The following is a 20339-nucleotide window of genomic DNA, read 5'->3' as shown; positions in this document are numbered from 1 at the left end:
CCGTCATTGCTAGAATAAAGTTAATCAAGATAGCGTAATTTCCCTAATGTACCTCGAATTAATCAATGTGACAGTTTCACTGGACAGATTTATTTTAGGACAGAATAAAAAGCAAACGCCTTGGTATGACGGCAGACTGATCCGAAACCGGAACCGTCCCCATTTAGTCGCCGTACCGCTAGTCGCCATTTTCAAAACGGCTAAGCTTTATTGCGCACACCAGATTTGTTCAGCAAAGAAGTTTAAATAAAGAGACGGATCGTTTGAATTACTCAAGGTAAAGACATCCACTGACTGGAAGCTGCATGTCGGATGGCCGTTAGGGGTTTATTCAGAGTTTAACTGCTCTTTTATACCAAAGAGTTTCACTGACTTAACATTAGTTATCTTGTCTAGATGACATTAGCACGCGTAGCTAAAGCTAGTGATGGATATCCTGCTAGAGCTGGCTAGCTTGTGTATTATTTGTAAATATTGACTGAAGACCCAGTGAACATCAGTATCCTAAACGTGTACGTTAACCTTAGCAAACAGCCGGCTGCTAATGAAATGTCAACCACTTACTTTATAACGCTGCGAAAACACAATAGCTTACAAGATGGTATCTGGCATGACACATTTTCATATGCCTAGTTCCATTACAATAAAAAAAATGGACGCGGGATTGCCTGTAGTTACAAGCACATAACTCAATGTCCGCATTACACAAGTACAGTTCCAACTGAAGCACTTTGTTTCCTCCCTGTTCCCATAATCAGCCATAGAATACGGAGGCCGGTAGCATGAACCATCCTAAACCAATTCACAACGCTGAACTTTTTAATAAATGCAGTATATGCTGCTCTGTGTTTCGTCCATTCTAACAGTACATCCAAATAATGGTAAGCTCAGTATTCTGGCTACTTTCAATACTGTACATGTTTGCTGATTGCTGAACATTAAAAAACTGCCAAATTCTGAACTGAGTTAGTCATTATGTTCTCTCCATAAAAGAAAGAGCAGAACATTCTGCCCCTCCAGACCATCAAACAAAAATGATGGAGCTACCCAACTACAGCAGCCAACTAATGCAGCAGCTATGGGCCCTGAGGAAGGAGGGCCACTTCTGTGACTGCACCATCCTGGTGGGAGACAGCCCTCACCGTGCACATAAGCTGGTGCTGGCTGCCTCCAGCATGCTCTTCAGGTAGTGTGAGCATGGACTTTAAAAGATGATCTGTAAAATTTGGTTTGCAGGTGATTTCTTAAAGTGAAATATTTGATGGGTTGGAACTCAGGTTTTATGTCATTCAAGATAGATTTAAGTGTGGTCTAAAGCTATAAGAGGCAAGTCTCAAGTCGAGCATGAAAGATGATTCTTGAACTTGGAAACAAAATAGTCAAATCTTAATTAAAGGTTCACTCACTAGCTATTTTCTGGAGTTTTCAGCCCCATATGAAGACAGTAGGATGCGGTAGATAACTCCAGAAAAAGCTAATACGGTAAGTGGACCTCAAGTTAATATTTTCTCAAAGTTCAAAGTCAGTTCATAAATACTTGAAGGCAAGATATTGGGTTTCATGTCTTCATAAACAAGTTGCAAGTCAATATGCAAGTCTCTCAAGTGACTGAATGGTGACCAAACCTATAACAGCACTTGTTGTATCACGAAATTTTTTGTATGCAAGTATTTTTTGTTGTTTCTTTTAACTTTTATATCTTACTTTGGTACAAAATCACACCAGTAACCTCGTAATAGTGTGTGCGTTACACACTTTCAAATCATCCGTCATATAAAACTTTATCATTCATTGACACAGTATAAACACAGTAAGTCCATGCATAGAGAACTCTGAACAGAACCCAACAGACACTAAGGTGTATTGTTGATTAGCTTGCTAGCTTACAAGATAGAATGTGTAAATAAGACATCCATTTTGACCTTTTCTAACCAATGAAGGATCACAGCCCCCCTTGCTAAGCCTGGTTAAATATGTTGCACAGTAATCAAAGTGGCATTGATCTTTTTTTCATCTAACAATATAAAAATAATTCTCACAAAATATGAGAGTATTCCTTTGATAATCCCTTTCACTTGACTTTTTATATTTAATATATGGTGCAGTTATCAAAACTGTCTTGTTTTTTATCCAGCCCTTTGTACGTTAGCTATAAAATCCAGACTTAAAAAACAATATAAAGGTTTAAATTAGCATCTCCATGCTGTCTGTAGTAGTAGTGTTTTAGGGCAAGTCTTAGGGGATATTCACATTATCACTGAAAAACAGCTTTTGTGTGTGCCTGCTCCATTACTATCAACATAGTGTGTTGCGAGGGCTTTGCACACTTCTATGGTGTGCAGCGCGGAGTGGGGGTACGATGAAAGTTGAAACTTGCTCAACTGGGACCTGCAATGCGCAGACCGTTGTGGTTAAATGCTGGTAAATACTGCACCAACCAACGTGCAGCACAAGACCCTTGTTTTTCTGTTTTAATGTGAATTGGAATATGTCTTGTCAAAGCAAGTCTCAAGCCTTGTTCAAACAAACCTCATGTAGGCCTGCTACTAATGATTATTTTCATTACTAATTTATTTGCCAAATATTTTCTCAGTAAGTGAGACTGAGTGAGAGTCTAGATTATCATCTTCAAAATGCTTGCAATAAAAAAGAAAAAAAATAGTGGGATATAATTTTTTTTTAAAGTGGGAGAGTCACCATGGAACTGTTGACTCATGTTAACTGGAGATTAAAACAGAAATAAAATTGTTTTCATCTCTGTCAGGTCTCTCCTGGATGGCTCCGACACCATCTCCATCGACACGGCCGTGGTTTCCTCGCAGGAGTTTGGCTGTCTGCTGGACATGGTCTACACCGGCAAGCTGCCTCTGGGAAAACACAACGTCAGTCGCATCGTCGCTGCTGCAGACAACCTGCAGATGTTCGACGTGGCTGTCGGCTTTAAAAATGTCCTCACCAGCCTTGTGAACCAGCAGCCCCCGGTCCCAGTGCTTTCAACACAGACATCAAACCTCAGCACGATCCACAAAGACCAAAGCGTGAACCCTGAAGGTTCAGCCTCATCCAACAAGGATGACTCTACTTCAGACAAGACAGAGCTAAAGACAGAGCTAAAGAAGGAAGATCGTCAGGGTGATAGTGATGATGCAGAGGAACTACCATGTAAAAGGGTCTGTGTGAAGCTCGCTGAGTCCTCAGGTCAGTTTCAGCTGCTTACCGTGTCAAAGTCAGGATTTGAAAAATGTTCAAACATGTTGAAGGCTGAGTTAGCAGTTTATTAGTCACAAATTTACAACCTGATGCAATCCAATGTAACATCCTTACAATAAACAGCGCGACAACAATGTATTACTGTCCTAACACTCCGTGACTGCACTTTATGACTGGACTCCATGTTTTCATATGTGTGTATACAGGGCCTGAAGAGGCCAAAATCTCAGAAAGTGTAGTGGAGGAAAACAACACCATGGCAGCCAAGGTATCCAGTGAGTCTGCCATTGGTCTTCTGGAACATTCCTCTCAGCTTGTGGAGCTCCTCACCAACATGTCTTCTGTCCTGAAGCTACTGAGCCAGGCAGCACAGAGCAGCCTGGATGAGCAGGAGAGACAGGTAGAACAGGTCGCCTCAGAAAAAGTTTTTCTACCTACAGTTAAAACTTAAATCTTAAAATATCTTCAACATGGTTTTCCAAGAAAGCATTTTTTCAAACAATAGTTTTTCTTTTTTAACCTTTTCTAGTTTCTTTCAGGTTGTTTTTTACACCTCCTCTAAACTAATTATGTATTCCCCTGAAGTTGCCTAGTGTCTGCCTTTCTGCTCCATCTCCATTCATGATCAGATTAACCACATCCAATTAACTCCAGTACTTATTTTAAAAGTAGGATAATTTGAGTAGATTTTATTGTAATGTGGGAAAGGTTAGTACTCGGTAAATTGTGATTCACGGAAGTATGAATTAGAAGACATACAAAAAGTAATGGTGGTAATACATAAATGTTGTAAGGAGAGCAAAATCTTTTGCACTGAACCAAAAAACATTAAGACATTTTGAAAAAATAGTAGTGGATGCAAAAACTTTTGTAAGGGTAAGTGACAAAAAAGTTTTAAAAAGGAAAAAAATCCTGCGTGGTGCTATATTTAAAACAAATATCCCTCTGGTGTTTCATCTCAGAAATGTTTTCTGTTCCACTGTGGCTTTTCAATTAATCCATACTATAAATTTCACTTTCATGGATGGAACAGTGGATGAAAACAATAATGTGACGCATATGTCTACACCGTCACCAGGCCAACAGTGGTAGAGTTAGAAGAAAGAAATAATGAGACAGAGACTGTGCTACAGTACGACAGCCCTCGTAGTCAAATAAAGACTGATATTTAAAACAGATAAATAAAAGCAATTGAGGCAGGATGGCACTACCTGTACTAATAATAGTTCACATAATGAACTTAGCATATTGTAAATACACTTACTGCAGATATTCCAAATAAAAGTTGCCAGGAAAAGGCAGTCTTATGGTCAAGTCAAGTCAGATTTTATTTGCATCGCCCAATATTACAAATGACAAATTTGCCGAAAGGGCCTTAACAATCTGTAAAGCATACAACGCCCTCTGTCCTTTGACCCTTGAATTGGATAAGGAAAAACTCATTATGCCAACATTATAGATTATAACATTAATGAAGAATATGATCTGGGAGGACATCGTGCAGCTTCCAGGTGCTACAAACAGATTGGACCTGAGCCACGTTACTTCCTCTCCCCCATGAAAGAACTGGAAAGAGGACAGACTACACAAACACACAAAAGGCAAAACCAAGCTCATCAGTCACACGTCAGATACAAGAAGGAGGTCGGAATCCTGGAGGCCAAAGATACACATCCAAAACATCTGAGATGAGGCACCGACAGCCAGGAGAGAGAGGTCCCAGGATGGCTCATGGTCCAGAGAGCCTGACTGAAATGAGAGAACAGGGAGAGAAAATAGGGAGAGAGACAGAGGCTCAGAGCCTGGACACTCAAGTGCTCGACGGAATAAACAAACAGATGGTCAGAGGAATGCAGTGGTTTTCAGAAAATAATCTCTTCAGCACGACCAACTCTACGTACTAGGTTTAATGAATTAATTGAAACTGAAACCGAACCACCAGCAGGAGAATGACAGGTACCAAACCTGAGTTAATCAAAGAATAAGCCACCAACTGAAAGTTAAGGCATAAAGACGAGCTTAAAGTTTGGATCGAAAGGCCTCAACAGAGTCAGACAGTCTGATGTCAGCAGGAGGGGATGCTGTATCCTGAGAGCGAGGTGCATGGTAATTAATATAAGGTTTTCGGAGATCAGACAGGTATGAAGACGCCTGCCCATTTAGGATTTCATATGTCATTAGAAGCACCTTAAAGTCTGATCTGACATGGGTAGGGAAACAATGAAGGGAAGCTAAAACTGTGGTCAGATTTTCTCTATTTAGTTAAAATTGTAGCTGCAGCATTCTTAACCATTTCAAGACTTTTTTTACGAGCACGTGACGGTCCTGAAAACAAAGCATTACAATAATCTAGTCTGGACGAGACAAAGGCATGAATCAGGGTTTCAGCATCTGCCATGGACAGAAGAGACCAAATTTTACCTATGTTGCGTGGTGAAAAATGGTGGTCTTGGTGATGTCTTTAATGTGCTGATCAAAAGAGAGGGTAGGATGAAACATAACACCAAGGTTCTTGTCTGTCATGCTTTGAGAAAGGGTTACTGTTACTTGTTCAAACTGGTGTCTGTGTCGGGCCAGGTCAGTGACCAGCATTTCAGTTTTATCTGGATTTAGGAGCAGGGAATTTTGTGACATCCAGCCTTTCACAGCAGACAAGCAGGCCTCTAATATGATAATTTGACAAGTGTCATCCACTTTAACAGGCACATACAGTTGAGTATTATCAGCGTAACAGTGAAAATTCTGTGACTATGTATAATTTGGCCAAGAGGAGAAATATAAAGAGAGAGAAGCAGAGGGCCAAGGACAGAGCCCTGGGGTTACTCCATATTTCACATCAGAAAATATTGATGTAGTATTATTGTAGGAAACACATTTAATCTTGGAAACACTCAGGTTAAGTAAGACTTCAACCATGTGAGAGGCAGGACAAGGACACCAAATTGGTTTTCTAGTCAGTCTAGGAGTATGCTGTGATCTATGGTATGGAAAGCTGCACTGAGATCAAGTAAGAAAAGCACAGAGGTGTTAGCAGAACATCATTTACCACTTTAGCAAGTGCAGTTTCAGTTGATTGACAGGCCGTAAAAGAAAATTCAGATGGTTCAAAAAGATTAATGTTAGATATATGGACTGAAAGCTGCTGAGACACAACTCTTTCTAGTACCTTTGAAAAGATTAGAAGATTACAGACTGGTCGACAATTGTTAAGAGACCCTGGATCGAGGTGTGGTTTCTTAAGTAAAGCTTTAACCACGGCAGTTTTAAAGTTACTGGGGACAGTGCCTGATGTAAGTGATAAATTAACAATATTTAGGATTGTAGGTCTGAAAACTGTCCAGAGGTCTTTGGAAAGTTTAGCTGGTAGAGGGTCAACTGAGACAATGATTCCAGAGATGCAGTCTCAAACTTCATGAAAACAGAAACTATGTGGGATTCAACATAACGCTCAAGGGCGCTCAAGGCCTGCAGGCCCATCTCCTGCAGGCCTGCTTAAGGGTATGTGTTTCTTCAGTAAACTCGGGCTGTAGACTCCTTTGACCGTCTAGTTTTGGTAGTAAGAGGTGCAACTGAATCCAGGAGACTAGAAAAAGCAGTGTTTAAGTCACTGGTACAATTTTCAACAGGGCCTGTCACTGCAGTGAAAGGAGCCAGGATCACCGGTCATAGCTCATCAAGAGCAGTGAAAAGTTGATGGACCAGTGTATCGAGTCGTAAATACATCCGCACCAACAATACAGGGACTGGCTAATATCGCTCCTGATTGTAGAAGGTAGTGATCTGACACAATGGATGCGATGGAGAGACACTCAGATCAGAAACCACTGAGATAGAATCGGGTCAAGGGTGATACCACTGTAGTGATTAGCTTCATGTGCAAACTGAGTGAAACCAGTTCCAGAAAGGCTTACTTAGAGGATCAGATACCTTATTCGTGTTTATTCAATCTTGAAATCACCTATAATTAGAATCTCATCAGAATGACTATAAAGGTCTCAGATAAATTCTCCAAATTCTTCTAAAAATTGTGAGTAAGAACCAGGTGGTCTGTAGAGTACTACAAGTTGGAATGGTCTCAGTTGTTCCGGACAAAGCAATTCACAGCTAATAGAGATGGTTTTATTACCTACAAAGAGTTATATAAGGAGATATCAAATGAAAGTGAATAACAAAGTTTATTTAGGTAAGCGACAGGGTTTTAAGATTATACTCCATCGATGTGAAGCATCTTCATTAAGTGTAGGCCCATATGAAGATAGAAGGTTTGAAAGGATCCCTCAAAATAAATAAAATGATTCTTACTGTGGCATGGGTCATTAATCTCTGAGAGGAGATACAATAGCATATTGTGAAACATAATGTACAGGAAAATCAAACAGTAATCATAATGAGCAATAAGGAGTCATTTCACCTATATGGGAACCACTTATTGGGATGTGTGATGCAAAAGGGGCAGAGAAGGATAGATGGCTAGAGGCTCTTGAATACCAGCGAAAGAGAGTTGCTGTGCAATGTAGGCTAGAAGCTGTAGCAGACCACAGGAGAGACAAGTTAGTTTTTGATGAAGGTTAGAGGACAGACATAGATGTTAGCGTGCAATGAAGGCTACAAGCCATCACAGGCCACAGGAGAGAGATAGATGTTAATGTGTGACAAAGGCTAGGGGCCATTGAAGGCGGCATCAGAGAGATGTATGTTAGCTTGCGATGAAGGCTAGAGGGCTGTGAAAGGCCAGAGAAGAGAAATATTAGTGTGCAACTAAGGTTAGGGACTGGAGAGACCAGAGGAGAGGGACACAGTTAGATAAATAAGTATTTAAAAGTGACACAATTTTTGTAATTTTGCCTCTGTACACCACCACAGTGGATCTGAAACGAAGCCATCAAGATGTGATTGTAGAATGAATTACAGCCATTTTCATACATAGCCCCTGATTTATAGAGGCACAAAAGTAATTGGACAAACATAATTACAAATAAAAGGATTATTTTTAATACTTGGATGAAAATCCTTTGCAGTCAATGACTGCCTGAAGTCTGGAACCCATGGACATCACCAAATGCTGTGTTCTCCATTGAGATGCTTTGCCAGGCCTTTAATGCAGTCACCTTCAGTTGCTGCTTGTTTGTGGGTCTTTCCACCCTCAGTTTGGTCTTCAGTAAGTGAAAGGCATGTTCCGTTGAGGTGAGGTCAGGTGACTGACTTGGCCATTGAAGAATATTCCATTGCTTTGCATTGAGAAGATCTTGGGTTGCTTTTGCAGTATGTTTTGGTTCATTATCCATCTGTACTGTGAACACCGTCCTGTCAGTTTTGCAGCATTTGGCTGAATCTGAGCAGATAGTATAGAACTATATACTTCAGAATTCATCCTGCTACATCTATCAGCAGTCACATCATCAATAAACACCAGTGACCCAGTTAATCCAAATTCATCTTGGTTTCATCTTTCCAAACAATCTTTTTTAGGTTTTCTGACAAAGTCTAATCTGGCCTTTCTGTTCTTGAGTGTTACCAGCGCTTAGCACCTTTTGGAAAAACCCTCTGTATTTACACACATGAAGGCTTTTCTTGATTGTAGACTTTGACAATGGTACGCCTACTTCCTCGAGAATGTTCTTGACCTGGCTTGATGTTGTTAAGAATTCTGTGATCATCCACTTTAGTTGTCTTCCGTCGTCCTCCAGGCCTTTTAACCTCTTTCATTCTGATGATGGCCTCCTTCATTTGCATCGACACCTCTTTGGACCGCATATTGAGAGTTCCCATGTACAGCTACCAAGTGCAAATTCAACAATTGGTTTCAAATCCAGACCTTTTATCTGCTTAACTTGTCATGAAATAATGAGGGAACAAGCCACACTTGGACATGAAACTGATCAATTTCAATTGTCCAATTACTTTTGAGCCTCTGAAAATTAGGGACTAGGTATAAAAATAGCAGTAATTCCTAAATTGTTAATGCAATATTTTTGTTGAACCCCTTTTAGTTAAAGCTGAAAGTCTACACTTTATTCACATCTTGATGGCTTTGTTTCAAATCCATTGTGGTGGTGCATAGAGGCAAAATTATGAAAATTCTGTCACTGTCCAAATACTTATGGACCTAACTGTATATATACATATATATGTATACAGTCCTAGTTGAAATTATTGCCATCCCTGAATTTTAAGTACAGAATTTAGAATACCTTAAGTAATAAATGCTATTAATTTTCAGTGTTCACATGGCCTGAATTAAACAATGAATGATGGTTTTATTGCATAAAAAGGGGGCCGATTGTTTCTAGTTTCTTTTTCACCATGGAGAAGACGAGAGCTGTCTGAGAACATCAGAAATGCTATTATCAAAAAACATAACAATTCCAAAGACTACAAGGCAATCGCCAAAGATCTTGATATCCCTGTTTCAACAGTTCGTAATGTCGTAAAGAAGTTTCACAGTCATTAAAATGTTGAGACGCTTCCAGGACGTGACGCTAAGAAGAAACTCAGTGACAGAAATCTGTGAAGGTTGGTGTGGATTGTGGAAAAAACACCACGCAAGGCATCTAAAGAGCTTCGGGCTGACCTGAAGCAATCTGGAGTGGTGAAGGCCAAGTAGGACACCACTATTGAGAGAAAGTCACAAAAAGACAAGACTAATGTTTGCAAAAACTTTCACAGAAAAGCCACAGTCTTTCTGGGATAATGTTCTATGGACAGATGAAATCAAAGTAGAGTTCTTTGGGAATGCAGTGTATTTTAGGCAACAAAACGAAGCCCATAAGGAAAAGACAACCCCACCTAGAGTAAAACATGGTGGAGGTTCTACCATGCTGTGGAGCTGTGGAGCTGCTTTGCTGCCTCTGGTACTGGAGCCATTTAATGTATCAAAGGAAGGATGAAGTCAGAAGATTACCAAGGCATTTTAGAAAGAAATGTGTTACACTGTGTCAGAAAACTGGGTTTGAGGCGAAAGTCTTGGGTCTTTTGGCAGGACAACAACCCAAAGCAAACATCCAGCAGCACAAAAGAATGGAAAAGATGGACTGTTTTAAACTGGCCAGCAATGAGTCCTGACCTAAATCCCACTGAAAACCTTTGGAGAGAGCTGAAAACTGCCATTAAAAAAAGGACAAACTTAAAAAAATGCATAGCAATGGTGGAATGGCAGAAACTACAAGCAGACAGGTGCAAGAAGTTTCTAGATGGCTACAAGAAACGTTTAGAGGCTGTGATTGTTGCCAAAGGTTCGGCAACCAAATATCAGTGAGGGGTGCCAATAATTGTGTCAGGGATACATTTTGTGTTTGTATTTTTTCTTTTGCGGTATTTATTATTTCATTTCAACTAAATAATAGATACTACATTTAGATGCCAAGTCTCAGCTTTAATTTCAAGAGGTTTACATCAATATAAAAAGAACTTTGTGGGAGACGTAGCCCTTTAAACACATTTGTGGTACACTTCACTACCACCAGTGGTGGGGAAGATAATTACTTCTTTGTGATTTATATTAATTCATATATATTCTCAATGTTGTAGACCTGGCTATAAGGCTGATAGTCTGCACTGTGAGGATTTCCCTGGCTGGACATATGAATTAAGCTGGTGGACTCCAAACCCACACTACTTATAAACCTAGCAGAGTCTCTAATCACCTGCCAAGCCCCTTAGTGCCAAACCTGACTTAAACACCTGTCTATATTCCTAGATATGATAGCAGCACTTTTTCCAGTAGAATGAAGGCCGTCCAATTTCAGCAGGTCAGGACTGCCCCAGAAAGAAGGCCAGTTATCAACAAAACCAAATTTCTGTTCACTACAGGGATGAACCAGCAAGCGGTTCAGTGAAGTAAGCCAAAGGCTTTAACCCTGAGTAGACAGTACACAGCGGCTGGCTCGCAAAGCTGATCTAGTAAAAACTGGCTGGCAATGATTCAAACGACTGGAAGCCTTTTAATTTTGAAAAATCTGCAGGGATTATTGTGTTTAATTTAACAACACTGAACGAAAAAAACAAACAAATGTGGAAGTAACTGAAAATAAATTGTAAATGTAAACAGTATATCTGTTGTAAAAAGAAATTCAGAGCACCAGTATGTTGAGTGTGTAAATGACTGTTGTACTGATAGAATTAGTGACAACATCGAGGAAGTGTTTGCTTCAAAGGAAAAATGGCAAATTAAAACAGCAGATCTAAAAACAGGAAGACATCTTACTAAAATATGATAAATATTCTTATAAAACATAAAATTGGAATAAAGGCCTATCTCCTATATAAGCCTTTTTTTCAAATTAAAGCCCGGTTCTCTCTGCAGTTGAGGTGAATAAAGATACATTTCTCCTCCTACCAGGTTGTGTGTCAGTGCTGTGAGGAAGCAGATCCAAGCTCAGCGTTGGAGAAACTGATGAGCAGGGTGAAGGAGGGGCAGCTCAGTGAGGGAGTGCTCTTCAGGCTGCTCCAGACTGTCCAACATAAAGCTTCTTCCTCCTTCCCTCCATCACTGGTCTCTCTGCTGGAGGAGGTAGAGAGGAACACACAGGAGCCAAACATAGGACAAACTAAAGGTAAAGAAGTACTAAAGCACTTTGTGACTTCAGTTGACCTTTTAACTGCCGATAAAACCATTTATATTCATTACACTGCCATCATGTTTATCTCCTGTTGGTGGGGAAATGGTAACTGTTCAAATAAGTTGTTTAACATTTTTTCTGTCTCTTACAGCTAACTCAGAAGAGCAGAACGGCACCATAAGTGAAGAAAAGGAGGGGGAAGAGGGAGATGAAGAAAACAGTAAGGAAGAGACTGAAGATGATGACAAAGATATAAAAGCTACCACAGACTCCTCCTCCCCTCTCCCATCTTCCACTTCCTCCCCCTCCAAGCCCTACTGCTGTCGCTGGTGTAAGAAGGGTTTTGCCTACAAGTGTCGAATGCTGGCCCACGTGAAGCGCTGCCCCATGTCCCAAGAGTGTGAGCAGCAGTGCCCACAGTGCCCCAAGAAGCTGGCAAACCAGCGGGCCCTTCAGCGCCATCGGGCCGAAGCTCACCGCAACACCACACGTGTCAAGAAGAAGGTGGCCTGTGACCTCTGTGGACGGACTTTTGCCCACCCATCAGGTGAGAATTGGCTGGTCCAGGGAGATGGGACACCTTAACTTCCGGGTCATGCTGGTGTCGTGTCAAGAATTTCATGCGATGTCAAGCTGTTGCACAGTTGAAAACATTTTGCCATTATTATTATTAAGTTTCATTGGCTCTAATAGCTGATGAGAAATGCCAGCCAGTATGAACAGGGAAAGCTACTGGATGAGGCAGGAAAGCTTTTCCATTCTACAACAATTGTCGAGTGGAAAGGCTCGTTTCAGCTTGACATTGTAGTACCTGGATGAATGAGATGATTCTACAGACAGTTTCAACTGACACATTTTCAAACTCAACAAACAAACTGAAAACTTTGCGTAAAAAGCTGCATGTTTGCTTTACTTTAGGTTTTATGTTGCATTCACACTATGGCCCATAAATTGTTAATGGAGCATAGCGTTAGCTCAGTAAGAGCGCTAAATTCATGCTGATTGCTGATTGGCAACAGGTGCTTCATCCATGCTTCACCATCAGTGGTTGCTTGGCTACTAGGTGACTATTAATATCTAGTCATACTTATATATAGGTGTAAAAGCTGGCCTTTATAGCCCGACACCTCTCGCTGTCACGGTAAAGAGGTGAAACCTTGCATTCAAATCCCTGGTAAGGAGCACAATGGAATAGCTGCCAGCGAGAGACGGGCAGGTAGTGCAGAGCGCTACTTCAAATAACTTGACATGGGCCCATACTTACAGTGGCTTCAGAAAACATTCAGACCCCTTCATTTTTCGCACACTTTATTACGTTGTAGATTTCATTTTAAATGGATGAAATTGACATTTTGCCCATCATCTACAATCAGTAACCAACAATGACAAAGTGAAAACATGTTTTTAGAAACTTTTGCAAATGTATTAAAAATCAGCATTCAGACCCTTAAACCAGTACTTTGTTGAAGCCCCTTTGCCAGCCGTTGCAGCTTCCAGTCTTCTTGGGCAGTTTATCCCATTCTTCCTGGAAGGGAAGTGTTTGTGAACTGCCATCTTCAGGTCTCTCCACCGATGTTCTGGGAGGTTCAAGTCTGGGCTCGATAAAGACAATAAAGTGAGCAAAAAGAGAAGGGGTCTGAATACTTTCTGAATCCACTGTATGAAGCGCCTCAGAATCACTCCTAGGAATCGCGCTGAAGGTTAACTTAGGACTACTCCTAGGAAAGTGTGATGTCACTGTTTTATAACACTCAGAGCCGCAAAGTACAAATTATAGGGACGTGTTGTAGATTTTCCAGCAGTTGAGGTTTGTAGTTTCTGGTAGGTTAGTGTAGGTTATGTAGCCATCACCGCCACTTTTCAAATGAAGGCTTTATGCGTATATATAAAAACCTAGGTAACAGATATCACAGTTATTAAGTTTTAGTAAAAGGCTAGGTACCACTTATTTCCTTGCTTAGGCTGTTAGTTTATTGGAAAGCCACTTATAATGTGACTCAGCTGTGTTGCTCTTCGGCCCTATCCAATCAAATTTTTCACAATCCCAATAATAGAGCGGTGTGTGTGCATTGTGACAATAATGTTAAAAATGACTTTGTAAAGGAGACCAAACTGGAGAAAAGAGAAGACCCTTTTACTTTCTGAGGAGGTTGTAAAACAAAAAGAAAATGTCTTAAAGGTAAATTTAGCCCTACTCTACAACACAAGATAAGAAGAATGTGTTGAAGGCAATCTCTGACACTATAAACGTATCCTGACAGATTGCGATTCGTATCCCTGAAGACTGTGAAAAACGGTGGTACGCCATTTTAATAAAGTGCCGAACGGAAATTTTTGCATATAGAAAAGAATCTGAAAAAACAGGTGTGTATACTAATTTCATGTAATATGCCTATTTCCATTCATTCCAGTCATTTTTGATGTATGCTGCAATTTTTTATTACCTGTGATTTATACTAACTGTGCAGGAGGTGGCCCTTCTCACAAACAATTGAGCATTGTAGCAGAGTGTGTGCATCAGAACTGGAGCTCAAAAAATATTTCCATCTTTGGTGTCCCTGGCCTTGGTGTCCCACTCCTACAGTTGATGGAGCTAGAAGAAGGGTAATGTATAATTCTGCTGGACGGTTAAAAGATTTTGAATTAAAATTGAAAATCACAACTGGGATTATAAATGTTTATTTTTAATGCCCTGCAATATGTTTTTGTCCTCCCAGACTTCCCCAGTCCATCCCTGGTCCAAGTGCAGTGATGGAGGGTTCATGCACAAGACCCACCTCTTCCAGAGATGAAGAAATGCTCAGTCAACTAAAAAGAAAGAAAATAAAAATGCAGATGACAGTGCTTAAATTGCAAGTGGTATATTATGCCGAAAATAAAACGTACAATAACAATAAAACTGTCACCAGCTTCTTTGTTAAGTAGATGAATGTGTAAGAATAACTTCATTGCGTAATGACTTGCATGGACATTATGGTTTGAAACCATAGACTGTATATAAATATCTTTAAAAAAAGCAATCTAAAAATATAATCTTGAATATAAAGATGGAAATCTTTATATTCAGTTTATGTTTGATACATAGTGAAGGGCTTCATACTTAAAATGAAGGCAGCCCTACTCCTACTCTGCAATCGTTGTCATCCTCATCATCGTCATCATTGTCACTGTCTGGCTCGTCCTCTGCCTGAGGCAATGGGATTTGCTGCATATTGTGTATAGTTTAATATTTGGTTCGGTTTGGTATTTACTTGCAGGTCGCTCTGTAAACGCCATTATAAAAGACACATGATTTTTGTTGATGTTAGGCAAACTTCAAGAGATTCAAACTGTGTCGTGGTTCTGCTCCCTCTTGTCATATTTCAGGTATGATTTACCACAAACGAACAGAGCACTTTGAAGAAAAGCCATTTGCCTGTGAGGAATGTGGCGCAAAGTTCGGTGCCAACTCATCTCTGAAGAATCACATGCGGCTGCACACAGGAGAGAAACCCTACCACTGCAAACACTGTGATATGAGCTTCAGCGTGGCTGCTGCACTCGCATATCACACCAAAAAGAAACATTCAGAGGGTAAAACACACATATACACACACACACACACACGCCTGTGTAGTAGCAGAAAGGAAAATGTATAAAGGCCTGTTGGTGATCTGTTTTAAGCTTTTAATTACAATTAGCTTGTAATGATTAATTTAAACAAACATGATATGATCATATCTTTATGATGTTATGCCACTAAAAATCGGTAAGTGATCTTACTGAACTGTTGTGTTATCTTGTGACTGCAATCCATCATCCCTGTTAATAAAATATTTATATCTTGAATTGCGCAAGTCCTGTACTTAACCAGAAAACACAAAAGCTCGATGTCTTCAAATCTTGTTGTGTTGTTGGAGCGATACACTGATGATGACGCAGCCTCTAAAGTTATTCTGATTGTCCATCCCTTCAGATAAAAATCTAATCTCTGCATTGAGCATCATGGTCTCTTCTCAGTGGTGTCTTTGTATGACCGGTTGGTCCCGTCTGTGCAGATTCACTTTTGTCTCTTTTGTGTTTAGGGAAGATGTATGTGTGTCAGTATTGCAAGGCTGTCTTTGCCCAGTCCATTGAACTGACACGTCATGTGCGAACACACACCGGTGATCGTCCGTATGTGTGCCGGGAATGTGGCAAAGGCTACAGCCAGGCCAGTGGGCTCACCGTCCACCTGCACACCTTCCACAGTAAGAGTACACCAGGAAATCGGTCATATTCATTAAGGTGTTGGCTCTCTGCATTTTAAGGGAAATATTCAAGTATGCATCATGTACTGTCCCCTTTAGTTAGAGGAGAAATGTTGTAGTTTCCATAAATTCCATATTTTAAGAAGACTTTAATAGCAACAGACACACATTCGTAGAATAAATAATGATGTGATGAAAGCATCCATAATATTATATGAATGAATATGATTTGATATCATATTGTGTACTTTCTGCTGCTCTCTGTCAGACTTGTCAGAGCCCCATGACTGTCAGAAGTGCTGTCTCAGCTTCTCCTCGCTGGAGGAGCATCGGCAGCACATCCAGGAGTTCCACCCAAAGGAGTTCCACAAGTGTCCCACCTGCAACAAAGTGTTCACCAGCGCCGGCCTCCTGGACAAACACAAGGGCACACACACCGGAGCCAAACCCTTCAGCTGTGACCTCTGCAACAAGTCATACCAGGTAGGACAAACCTGTACAGCTTCACAGTTCTGAGGTGATGTTGAGTTTGAGGTCATGGGCCATGAACGTTTTTATTCTTCAGTACTCTGATATGGACACAGTTCAGTCTGAATGCTTCAATGGTATTCAGGTTCGCAGCCACAGTCATTCAGTGTGTTCCTGAAGGATATTAGAGGAACCCTGTGACGTACTTAGTGACCATCTGTATGTCTCTCTATGTTGCCATAGCAACTGTCAGGCTTGTGGTACCATAACAGGACCAACCACCCCGATGTGTTTGCTAACCACACCCGGCAGCTCAAGACCCTGGTCCAGTGTGATGTTTGCTTCAAGTTCTTCCCCAGTGCAGCCAGTGTGGCCAAACATCAAGCTTCTGAGCACCAAGGTGAGAACAACACAGGCCCGGACAGAAGGTTTTACACAGATTCACATTGTCAGGTAGATATTGGCACCTGGGCCAATATGTGGCCCTAACCACCAAAATTAGTTGGCCTCAAGAGAAATCTTTTGCTACATCTCAACTTCAAGATATCTTTCAGGACTTAGCTGTAGACATAACAATCTAAATACCAATAACATGAATATGTACAGTCACCTGATCTCAACCCAACTGAACACCAATGATAGATTTTGGACCGATGTGTTAGACGGCGCTCCATCATCAAAAAGCAAATGAGGGAAAATCTTTAGGAAGACTGGTGTCCATCCCTCCAGCAGAGACTTCTGGAATCTATGCCAAGGAGCACTGAAGCTGCTCTGGAGGCTCCTGGTAGCCTAACACCTTCCTGAGACACTTTATGTCGGTTTTTCCTTTAATCTGTCACCCGCTGTAATAATCAGCGGCCAGTGTGAAGAGCAAACTAAGTGTCTTGTTGTGGTCTTGTGTTTAAAGAACAATTCCAAAATTTCCAAAACTGATTTCAGTTCATGTCACTGCAGCAATTAAAGTAGTGAATTAGAAAATCCATCGTCAAACTAATTAGAATTTACAGCTGTATTATGAATGCTATACACTAAAAGTGACATAATGCTCACTGTGATTGGTTGCCTAACTTGAAGATTTAGGTCTCCTCAATTTGAAGTCCATGTTTCTGTTGGTGATGTAGTTTTAAAAAACACTGTTATGGTCCTTCAACGGGATTTTTCTGATTCTTTGTACATACCAGTGTTTTTATTTTCAGTTTTAATCCTCTAGCTGTAGAATCAATGCTGATAACCACATGGTCACACCACATGAATTATAAATTAGGAAAAACATTTCTAAGTGTCTGCTTTTGAAGATTTTTAAGAAAAGATTGTTCATCCTAAGGGGCTTATCCTCGTATTTCGGAGTAGTTGTATTCAGAGAGGAGGGCAATGTATAGCTTGGTTCTAGCTGCACAGCAAAGGGTCAAGATTTTCTTTGATTTTTTTTTTTTTTTTTTTTTACATGATTTGCTGTCTTTACTGATCCTGGTTGTGCATCCTCCAGGCTCAGCAGCGTCTGCAGTTCAGTGTCCGTACTGCCCAGCTGTGTTGGGCGGAGAGGAGGAGTTGCAGGAGCACATCAGCAGCCAGCACATCAGCCAGAGTAGCGAGGTGTTCAGCTGCCCCCTCTGCTCCCTGGTTTGCACCTCCCAGCTGGAGCTGCAGGAGCACCTGCTCTCCTGCCACATGGAGGCACAGGAGGAGCAGGAGGCTGAGGAGGAGCAGGCCTCCACCTCCCACACAGTAAGCAGTTCTGCTGCTGTACTCAAAGTCGGATGGGAAATGAAGTACACACAACTTCCAGCACACTTGTCATGTCAGCCCTCAGCTGTTAAATCTGAAAAATATTGTCACCTCAGAATTGATGAGTTAATTACCTGATTACAGATGTTAAAAACACACTTCGGAAACAGAGAATCCTGAATTTTTCACATCACCAATGAGTACATGAACCTGCACAACCAAAGTGAAACCTTTGGACTGTGGTTGACAGTGTAGTCTTAGACTTGGTCCAAAATATGACCTTGAGTGTGACGCCAATTAAAGTACATGTCGAGTAATATCCCATATCCGCACAGTATTAACATGTGAGCTGGATTATGTTATCTGGATGATGACGTCTGATGATGGGGCATTTGCATTTACGCATTATATTAATAAGTGTTTGCCTTGTATCCATTCTGCTCGCATTTTGATCAGATCACAGTATGCAAATTAGGTAGCTGGAGCTGGTAGACCTGGTTCCTAACTGGCATTCCAGGTCAATAATTTCCCTTCAGATAAATAATTTCCTTGTTACATCAGGAATGAGGCTGTTCTTTAATCATGTTTATGTTGGTACAGTAACTGACTTTTTAAAATAATCTGAATAGGGAAGTGTCTCTTTACAGGTGTTGGGGAGTACTACTGCATATGCGAAAAAAGTTTATATGAAACCTTTGGAGTAGAAGTGCAATGCCTGATTGGTGCCGCGCTCTTTTAAATATTAAATCAGCCCTGAGTCAAACAGGGCAGAAAACTGTAACTGAATCTTTCAAGCAGCTGGCCACACCCCAAACAGCAGAAACATTGAAAGTTTCAACCAACAGAGCAGTGCAGTGTTACCTTTTCAAATATTTCATATACAACTCCTCTGTCCAATCAGGTGATTTCAGCAGGTGAGGAGGGGGCGGAATCGGTCGTCTCTGAGGAGCAGGCACAGCTGGCAGCTGCTCAGCAGGTTTTCGTGGCTCTGGCAGGTGGACGAGAGGGCGGCTCATCAGCAGAGGTGGTGGAGGTCAACATGTACGACCTTCTGAACAGCTCGGTCACCTTCATCTGTGAAGACAAACCATCAGGTCCTAACTCTCTACCATGAACTTTGCCCGCTGGAGGATCACTCTGGACACTGAGCAGATTTATGGTTTTATTGTCTCCTCTGATCATTAACACAACTGCAACACATTGAAAGGCCAAGGACTGTATGTGTAGTATGTTCATGTTTAGTCCACCAAAGCCTTTTTTTTTCCGGTACAGCTGTTTTTCTGTTTTAAATAAATGTGGTAAAATGTGTGTTTCTCTTTAGTTTTACATACAGAACCCCAGGCTGGCTTATAAGGGTCGCCCCCAATCAGCATGGAAAGTCAAACAGCAAACACAAAAGCAGAAAGAGATATCTGACCTCTGAGGCTGCCTCGTCTGTTTTTATTTCAGTATCTACACTCCGCAGACAACAACCCCCCAGGAGACAATGACAATGAGTAGTGGGTGAACGTTGCTGACTGCGGAAACACTCTTACTAGCTTTTTCTCAGCTTTCAACCACAACTGAGCAAACTCAATTCACTGTTGGTGACCAAGAGATGTGTTTGTCCAGTTCCTTTGTTTGTTTTGGTCAAACCAGTCATGAAGTTTGCATAATTTCATATTTTTCTTATTCTGAACTAAACCCATGAAAAGACCAAAGCCAACAATGTTTTTGTTTGTCTCCCGACACTTTCTGACTTCCCCACTCTGTGTGTAGCTCTCAGCCCCAAACCTGTTGGTTCCTAATTTTGTTATGTCGCAGCCTCATGCAAAAATTGTTTAAATTCATTTTTTCCCTCATCAATCTACACTCAATATACCTTAATGACAAAATGAAAACAGAATTTTAGAAACTTTTGCAAATGTATTACAAAGGAAAAACTGAAATATCACATTGACATAAGTATTCAGACCCTTTGTTCTGACACTTGAAATTTCGCTCAGCTGCCTCCCATTTCTCTCGATCGTTTCTGAGATGTTTCTACACTTTGACTGGAGTCCACCTGTAGTAAATTCAACTGATTGGACATGGTTTGGAAAGTCACACACCTGTCTATATAAGGTGCCACAGCTGACAATGCATATCAGAGCAAAAACCAAGCCAGGTG

The 20339-nt window shown here is 40.9% G+C and overlaps 1 protein-coding gene and 1 long non-coding RNA gene across 5 annotated transcripts; one reads left to right on the top strand and one right to left on the bottom strand.

Annotated features, from left to right (window-relative positions):
* The first annotated feature begins 124 nt into the window (after nt 1-124).
* On the top strand, nt 125-20048 carry zbtb40 (zinc finger and BTB domain containing 40). Of its 4 annotated transcripts, none has more exons than XM_040159157.1 (13): nt 126-277; nt 759-881; nt 994-1186; nt 2765-3198; nt 3417-3610; nt 11549-11762; nt 11920-12315; nt 15135-15341; nt 15833-15997; nt 16266-16480; nt 16709-16865; nt 17952-18190; nt 19092-20047. In XM_040159157.1, the coding sequence occupies exons 2-13, from the start codon at nt 827-829 to the stop codon at nt 19302-19304; spliced, it is 2682 nt and encodes an 893-aa protein (XP_040015091.1). In that variant the 5' UTR covers nt 126-277; nt 759-826; the 3' UTR covers nt 19305-20047. The 4 variants fall into 4 exon arrangements, with proteins under 4 accessions (XP_040015094.1, XP_040015091.1, XP_040015093.1 ...); XM_040159158.1 differs by lacking the exon at nt 126-277 and adding an exon at nt 291-512; XM_040159159.1 differs by lacking the exon at nt 759-881.
* On the bottom strand, nt 14466-20302 carry LOC120807336. Its single transcript, XR_005709802.1, has 3 exons — nt 20145-20302; nt 19052-19264; nt 14466-14576 (listed from the first exon to the last, which is right to left on the bottom strand). It is a non-coding gene; the product is annotated as an uncharacterized LOC120807336 (long non-coding RNA).
* Between the last annotated feature and the right edge of the window lie 37 nt (nt 20303-20339).

The sequence above is a fragment of the Xiphias gladius genome, chromosome 21 (assembly GCF_016859285.1).
Source record: "Xiphias gladius isolate SHS-SW01 ecotype Sanya breed wild chromosome 21, ASM1685928v1, whole genome shotgun sequence".
Classification (NCBI taxonomy): domain Eukaryota; kingdom Metazoa; phylum Chordata; class Actinopteri; order Istiophoriformes; family Xiphiidae; genus Xiphias; species Xiphias gladius.
The sequence above is the reverse complement of the archived record's forward strand: the minus strand, read 5'-3'. Positions and strand labels throughout refer to the sequence as shown.

Excerpts from the sequence above, each read along its gene's own strand:
- zbtb40 (XM_040159157.1), top strand. The coding sequence starts at position 827 with ATGCAGTATATGCTGCTCTGTGTTTCGTCCATTCTAACAGTACATCCA. Across the intron at positions 12,316-15,134 it reads GACTTTTGCCCACCCATCAG|GTATGATTTACCACAAACGA; the intron begins GTGAGAATTGGC and ends GTCATATTTCAG. Across the intron at positions 16,866-17,951 it reads TCAAGCTTCTGAGCACCAAG|GCTCAGCAGCGTCTGCAGTT; the intron begins GTGAGAACAACA and ends TGCATCCTCCAG.